Consider the following 8809-nt stretch of genomic DNA (forward strand, 5'->3'; position numbering starts at 1 on the left):
GACAATTCGTGCACAAAATCCTGCGCCGGCAACACTTTCGACAAGTTTGGACGGCTATAGAGCCGGCAGGCATATTTCTGCAGGGGTCTTCAAGGACTTGATGAGTCCATGCAGTGTCGAGTTGCTGATCTACGACAGGTAAGAGGAGTCCGATGTACCCCATGACTTGGATCACCTCATAGTAACCAATAATGGCAGAAGCATAGAGGATATAAAATTCAGACGTGCAATAGCAAGAATAGATTTTCTGAAAAAAAGGAAGTAAAGTTATATATCAACAGTTTTATTCCGATCGTAATGAAATTTTGCACACATTATCTTCAAGACAAAGGAAAAATCTCTATCTACATAAGATTTCGTTATCTGACCGAAACGTATATGTATGTAATGGAAAGAATAAAATGATCGTATGGCATTGTTGGCCGGGATGTCCCAGTCGGTTTAGAGCGTCAAGTGCAAGTCTTATTTTGGTCGGCGTCACAATGGGCGACTTAGGGCCGGTGATGAGGATGAAATGATGATAAGGACAACACAACACCCAGTCCCGAAGAGGAGAAAATCTCGAACCAGGGCCCAGTGCATAGGAGGCAAGTACGTTACCACCCAGCTAAGTAGGCGGACTATGTATGTAAAATAGAAAGGGGAAGGACTGTTACCAAAAATCTCAAACTACACATCCCCTAATGTGCATTTGAGCGAGATAGGATACATATTTTTTAATGGACACAATATATAAATATACATAGAAAATATGTAAAGAGAAACGTTGTTGCCAAACACCTGGAAAAGTACTTGACGGATTTACTTCCATGTTCTTGGTCTGTTTACATCAAATTTCTACATTCAGATGAAAAAATGAAGAAAATTAATGACAAATTAAATGCCTAACAAACGCAATATACCATGGTAAACTGACTGTAATTCCTACTGCGAGAGTAAGAGTTACTAGCCGGATGAGCGAGAGCTCGAGAATTTGACAGAAACATGATTGCAAACTTTATTTATTGATTAGTTAACGTTGGTACATATGCAACAGAACAGGCTGTCCGTGAAGAACCTACTGCCGAACGTTACAGAGGCCACCATCATTATGGGGTATGCCGCAAGTGTAGAAGTATCCATTCGTCGCATTTTGTTTGCACCCAGTGATTTAAAGCGATTGCAATTTCGCAAACGGTCTCCATTCGCTATGGGTATTAATAAGGCACATGGCCAATCACTTTGTGTGGTAGATATTGAACATCCAGGGCAATGTCGGGCACTGCAGCTAGTTTCATGTAAATCTAAGTGTTAAAGGAGTCTTTCTTGTAAGTATTAGTCTGAAGCGTAGCCTTGTAAGGAAGTGAAACATGTACGATGAAAAGTACTAAACAGGAAGAGAATAGCTTTTGAAATGCGGTAATATAGACGAAAAGTGATCGTAAAATGGTTAGATCGGATAAGTAATGGAGAGGTACTGCATTTTATCGGAAAGAAAAGCACTTGATGGCACAATTTGAGTAAAGGTAGGGATCGGTTGATAGGAAACACTGTGAGGCATCAAGAAACAGTTAACCTAGTCATGGAGGGGGTAAAGATTGTAAAGGATGACAGATGCTTGAGTACAGTAAAAAGATTCCAGTTTGTTTACACGATCTTCATTCAGCGACTGAAATCAAGTTACAATCATCAAACATCTAGCAGTATTCCTCTAGAACGATTTAAGGCGGAATAACTGACGGTGACGTAATTAAAGTGGATATAAAATGCAGACTCACGACAGCAAGAATAGCTTTTCTGAAAGAGATAAACATGTTACATTAAAGATCTGTTACAAAATCTCGTTCGAATAATTGTTTACTATTGTTTTTTCTTACCAAGTTCAGTTAATGGAAGAGAAAAGAAAGATTCAGACAGAGTTGTGCTAGAGCGCCACAGAAATTATCAACCCAATCCATTGCGAGCAGCTATTATATACACGTGTATTACGGAAATGTTTAAGGGCAAAATTCTTGTAATTGGCGTCCCAGTGGGAGTCAAGAAGCGTATTACTTCCTTCCTCGAACGTATTACGCAACGACCATGGTAAAGCTCAAGAAATTCGGAGGTGAAACATATACACTACACTGTGTTCTATCTGTGAATGGAATAAATTAGGGGAGACAAAAGACCGTTGGAGAAGGAGTTAAAAGGGAGGGGTATGACACTGGAACTGTCACGTTCCAGTGATAAACACTAAATTTTGATTAAATACCTCAGTAGAAATCCTACCGGAAGTGTAAGTAACTATACATGTTTACACAGTAAACATGTAGCCAAAGTCATCACTGGAGAAAACGCAACTGTCTCGTGTAACCGTGTAGCCGCTTGATTTTCAGTAAGTTTTAACTTATTTACGAGAATTTTTCTTTTCCTGGCTTCGATAATTTGTCGATATTGCAGCATTCGATTACAAATAAGAGCAGAGTTATTCGGCCGAACGAGTTTCCAAACACATTGTCCAAATACATGCAATATTTTGAAGTTCCAAAAATCACTATCGATAGATATTAGCTACACTAGGTAAAGTTAAGTATTAAATACGTTGGGGCTGATTCAAATTAAAAGCCTACTCTGTAACAGTGAAAGCTCACGCACACTTATTATCGTCAGTTATTCCTCTCAAACCAAAGATACTTTGGCTAACTTTTCTTCCTAAGAAAAAGGAAAGACACAAAGTTCACCAAGTACTCATAAATTCATAATTTTAATAATCAAATGGCAAAATTAAAGGGATGGCATACATCACACAATCGTCTAGTCTTACAGCGCCTCCGAAAATGTATTTTAGCCTCAATCGTTTAAAGTTGCAGCTGCTTCATTTATTCAGACAATTATCTCACTGCGTCAATCTATTTTCTTACGCTTGCAGATTTTTCTAGTCTATAGCTAGAATTTGTTATAAACGGACGCTGAAGTCACTTTACTCAGGTAGCTATTTACGCTAGTCGGCTTGAGTTTGCGGTTGTAGAATTAAGGACACAGCAAACACTAAACAGGAGCATGTGTCACGTAACCATCCCAAACAAAAGACATGCATGAACAATGTCGATAAAGCACGTGCTCCTGAAAATGTGTGTAAATGTTAACTCTAACCCCAAACTGCAAATTTTTTACTGTATTTGCTCACGCTTCACCTGTCTGCCATCATCAGTGAATGATTCCTAAATTTTACCTTTATGCCACCATCAGTGGATGATTGCTGAACTATTAATGGCAAATTGTGCTGTAAATATAAGAGTACACACATGGCTTTAGTTAGTGTTAGTATCCTATGATTTTCATATCTGTTTTTGGCTATCCAGTTACAGTCTTCATATCCATACATGCATTCGTTTCTTTTCACACAAATATAATGTAAAACAGCAGACCCGTGTGAAACAATAGCACTATTATAGTTTAAAAAATAACAGTATTTGTAATAAGTGTAGTCGCTGGTATAAGAGCAGTTGTGGCAATGAAGAGAAAACATCTTTAAAAATGAACCGTACGACGTAAGATAACAATCATGAACTTAAGTGTTCAAAAATGTGTTTTGCATTCAGAGTGTTTGTCTCGACTTGTACGAAGGACAGGAATGAGGAACTGTCAGTAGGGCCAGGCCACATAAACTATAACGTTAACTATCGGTTACAGTAGCGGGCCGCGGTGGTCGATCGGTTCTAGGAGCTTCAGTCCGGAACCGCGCGACTGCTACGGTCGCAGGTTCGAATCCTGCGTCGGACATGGATGTGTGTGATGTCCTTAGGTTATTTAGGTTAAGTAGTTCTAAGTTCTAGGGGACTGATGACCTCAGATGTTAAGTCCCATAGTGCTCAGAGCCATTTGAACTATTTTTCGGTTACAGTAAGCCCGTTAGGTCATAGTAGCAATAGGTAAATCACAATTCAAGGCGCCAATGACAAATATATTTGTCGTTTCGGAAATTATATTCGTTTACAAAATTCTTCTCGTACGACGGGCAGAGATGCTGAACTACCGCAGTGGTTGGGGTATCATCTATAACAATGCTGTACACAAATTATCCGGTTGATAAGTACTTTAAAACAAATAAAATGACATGTGAAATAAGATAATATGGAAAGAGAGTCTCTTATTCGTGATTAATAGGATGGCTTCGTAAAACATAGGTATGAAGCTGAGCAGGTTAAAATTTTCCACAAAGGGTAAGTTTTAGAGCAGAATCGGTATGCAGTGCCAGAAGCCGGTAAAAAACCTCTCCAGTGACACCTCATTCATCCCTGTTACACTGGTATGTGTTGAGATAAAGGGATGCTACTTGAGAAATAATATACAAGTACATGATAATATGCCCCATGATCAGCAAAACATTGTCATTACGAAAGCAGCCCATGCAAACATTGATAGTCACGAAGGACAGTCTGAGACATATTTTTAGAAAATTAAACTGCAGCGTGCAAAGAAAAACTTCATCCAACGTCAGAACGAGCACACTGTGTGAGTCCTTACTCGTTCTTAATGTTGGCTCAACTTTTATAGAGGGTTATGCAGCGCGTCTGTTGATTTGCTCATATTCCCACGTTATTCCATTGTCTTTGTACTGCAGCCGGAGTGCTCATTTTTGAAGCACTTGACAACCGCCAGGCACCAAAATCAGATCGTACTGCACGATCAAATGATGAAACAAAGGAACGTTCAAGTCAAAAATTATTTCAACCTTCATAATTTTATACAAATAATTCATACATGACTTTGATGTTGATGGTTTTTACTTCGCCCCATGTGTATAGGTACAGGCAAACTTCTTCAGAGGTGTGACTAGTACAATAGAAGTTACAGAGACACGTACTTGAGAGCTATGTATAAACACAGAGAGGTTCGTATTTTGAAACGTAAGACCACCGCTCAGACAATATGAAGAAGACCATGTGGCAAATGTCCAGCCGCACAAAAGAACAAGAAAAAATGTCAAAGTTTTTATCGTTGAATCGCTGTTAAAAAAGGCATTTAATTATATTGTTTAAAACTCACAGCTATTTCCATTGAGTTGTAAGTTTATTCCTTTAATACTCATAATAATACCATTACAGAGGGCTATGCTGGCTAACTAACATCTGATGATGGAACACATCACCGAAACGCATGTGGATTAAATTAAAGTGGATCGATCACTGATAACAATGTTGTATTTTTTTACAACAGAGTTACATTTTACGATCACGACCTATGCAAAACATAATGCGTTTAATGTCCTATGTGAAACACACCTACAAAATTCTGGAGCTTGTTTAGGGAATTTTCTGAGCATTTTGGCAAAACGGACCCATGGTTTCTGGTGGCTCTTTACAGAATAATAATTCAATTATAATTCAATTATAATTTATTCCGTTTGTCACCATCATCCCTTTTGTTTCGGTGACAAGCCCTTCATAACAGTGAAAAAGCCTGTAGTATGCAATCACGAAAACGACAACACAAACTACAAAGTGATGCAACGAGCCTCAGACACAAGAGTATTGCGACTGTGTTTCCTTAGCTGCAGAAACAGCTCAATATAGCTCTACTATGCTGCTCTTCTATCCATTCAATGTAACCACACACGCGATGCACGTCGGTCATCTCTTCAACAGTAACCTTATCCGTCCTGGTGTGTGTCACTGTTGACGTACAACTAAGACTGCTGCAAAAACAAACCCGACACTTCTCGAGCAGCGCTGATTGCAAGCTTCAGGACGGAAAGTAAAATGCGCAGTACTTTTGTCAACAAGTGCCACTCAACCACGATATTAATGAACTCTGCGTCCTGTGATCGTTGTCGGAAACAAGGCGGTGACGTTACAGTAAACAACATTAAAAAATAGGTCCTAACCAATTCCTTGTCGCTAAACTTTGAAAAACACACTAAATGCAATTCATAACGTCTAATATGTTTCCCATTAGTATATGCCTAAAATACGATGACAAACGGAAGAAGTGGACAGTGTTAAATTCTTAGGATTACAGCTTGTTAATAAATTGAACTGGAGGAGAACGTCACAGAATTGCTGAAGCGCCTGAACAAATCTGTTTGCATTGCGAATGTTGCCAGACATAGGGGATATAAAAATGAAAAATCTGACATACTATGTTCACTTTCATTCCATAACGTCATATTGGATTTTTTGGGGGGTTATTCATCAATCATGTTAAGTTTTCCGCATACAAAAACGTATAATAAGATTAATATGTGGTGTGAACTCGAAAGCATCCTGCAGATGCCTGTTTAGGGACCTAGAGATATTAACTACTGTTTCCCAATATATTTATTCCTTAATTCAATTTTTCATTAAAAACATATCTCTTTTGTAAACCGACAGTTCAGCTTATGGAATCAATACTAGAAAAAAAAAGTCCTCACAAAGATTTAAAGTCACTTACTTTGGTCCAAAAAGGTGTTCATTATTCAAGAACACGCTTCCCAGCTGCCACAAAAAGTTTAATTACCAATAAAGTTCAGTTTAAGAGGGGCCTAAGGCATTTATTGGTGGCGAACTTCTGCTCCATTGACGAATTTTTTAGTAGAAAGGATTGATGTGTGTCACTAATAATATAAAATAATACGAATATTAGTACAGTCTGATTTCTGTAAAAATTCAGTACAGTAATGCGATCATTGTAAATAAGTATTGTAAAATGATTTTTCTATTCAGTGTTTACTAATTAAAAAAAACATGCTCAAAAATTTTTAACTCATTCAACATCCATGACGATCATTCCACTTGGGATCTATAGAAGGTACATTATCACACTCGTATTTGTTTTTCATTGTAAATATTTTTGTGAATCCCCGCTCTTCTGACATGTTCTACATCCTGCAGGATCTCCTCTCTATGGATCAATTGAAATGAAATGTCGTGTGGCTAGGGCCTCCCGTCGGGTAGACCGTTCGCCTGGTGCAGGTCTTTCTAGTTGACGCCACTTCGGCGACCTGCGTGTCGATGGGGATGAAATGATGATGATTAAGACAACACAACACCCAGTCCCTGAGCGGAGAAAATCTCCGACCCAGCCGGGAATCGACCCCGGGACCTTAGAATTGACAGTCTGTCACGCTGACCACTCAGCTACCGGGGCCGGACTTATGGATCAATTGGAAGAAAAGTACACCTAAATCCAGTCTAATCTAAACTACAGTATTGACTAAGGAAAACGCATCACTCTGTCAAAGCTTTGAGGTCAGTTGTGCATATGCTGTTAAACTGTTCAGCGTGTCCTCGTGAAATATACAGACAAAACCTTACTGAAAGCCGACCGAAGCACCCTCATTAATGTTGTAGTCGACTAATATGACTGACTGGAACAGGTTTGTTTTCAAGCAAGACACACAGCGCACACCGTCGACATTCGCATTGTTGTGCGGAAATTTCCATGCATTAGAGATACAAAGTTAAATGGTGGTCAGAAATCAAGCGAAATGCATTTTCTTTATAACGAGCTACCGGAAGCCAAAACATAAGAAAATATCCCTGAATGACCTCCCAAACTTTGCCGTTGGTGTTCCAGGTCAACCTGTACAATTTGTTTTTCGTATACTGCGATGTAAACAAAAGTACAATACTAAAAATCTGCGCTCAGAATTTGTGCGACTAAAACTGCAGTAGTCCTCGTTACAAGCAGTGCAAAGTCGATAAAGTGCAAACTGTCGGACCAGCCGGTCTGTGGTGAGGAAGAAGCTGCGCTCTTAGACGTACAGTACCTGTTCGGGAAGCATGTCTGACCGCGCACGCCGCCACGCTTGTCTGCAGACTGACGCAGCCTTCGCGGAGCCTGGACCTTTATAGCTCAGAGATAAAAGGCTGGGCGCGCCGCAGACGCGTTACCGCGCCTCCAGCCTGCCCGCCATCTTTCAAGCACCTCCGTTTAAATCCGTTCCACTATTTCGGGCACTACTGTCCCTGTTATCTCCGTCTCTTTTTCGGTGCTGACAGCAGCGTAGCGTACGCCCTAACTGGAAACACTACTGCCTTCGCTTTTATTCGCGATAACAGGCTCCGCTCATTCGGCTAATCGAGTGTCTCAACGTGACGCGGTCACTATTTATTACAGTGCGCGGTCAGCGATGCGTGTTGCAGTCTCATTCCTTGAATCCCGTGTACGAAACGAACAGTACCACAAGAAAAGAGCAAACAAATGTTCACGATAACCGCATAGTCTGACTTCATCATCAGGCGTCAATGCAAAAGAGCTACAAGATTGTGCAGAAGGCAATGGCTTGTCCTATCTACTGTAATACCACACCACTGAGGTGAAACTGGTAACTAGACTTGGCCACTGTTTCTATGTTTCGATACAGTGTATCGATACGTGGAACTGTTTCAGTGTTTCGGAACGGCTGTGGTTCATTGTTTCGAAACAGTGGTGTTTCATTCCGCCCCCGTCTCGGATAACCGGACCAGATTCGATCTCGAGCCAGACACAGAAACTGTATCGTTGTTTCAACGATACAGGGCTGTTTCAGTCCACCTGTGCTTAGAACGGACTAATTGTATCGAAACAGTGATGTTTCATTCCGCTCTCTGTCGTACGAGATTCGGGCTCGGCACAGGTATTGAAACACAACATACCACTTCATGAAACACTTTCAAGAGTGTCGAAATCTTTTTGACAAGCAATAGCATGAAGCTTAAGATATCCGAAAATAAAGCTTCGTTTCTAGCTGACTGTCCTATTCTGAAATGGCGTAACATCTGCTTTATAAACACTAACCAAACAATAAAACAACACATATTATTCACATTCAAAATAATAAATATGTGAAAATCATTGTTAAATTACACATTTTTTATAACGT

General features: G+C 39.9%; 1 protein-coding gene across 1 annotated transcript in view; it reads right to left on the reverse strand.

The window, feature by feature from the left end:
- Positions 1 to 7849, reverse strand: part of LOC126235787 (calpain-11-like) — a 188344-nt gene extending 180495 nt beyond the window's left edge. The window contains exon 1 of the mRNA XM_049944596.1: positions 7715 to 7849. Coding sequence (XP_049800553.1) covers positions 7715 to 7729 — 15 coding nt within the window. The 5' untranslated portion in view covers positions 7730 to 7849. The remainder of the gene's footprint in view (positions 1 to 7714) is intronic.
- Between the last annotated feature and the right edge of the window lie 960 nt (positions 7850 to 8809).

This window comes from Schistocerca nitens, chromosome 2 (assembly GCF_023898315.1).
Source record: "Schistocerca nitens isolate TAMUIC-IGC-003100 chromosome 2, iqSchNite1.1, whole genome shotgun sequence".
Lineage (NCBI taxonomy): Eukaryota > Metazoa > Arthropoda > Insecta > Orthoptera > Acrididae > Schistocerca > Schistocerca nitens.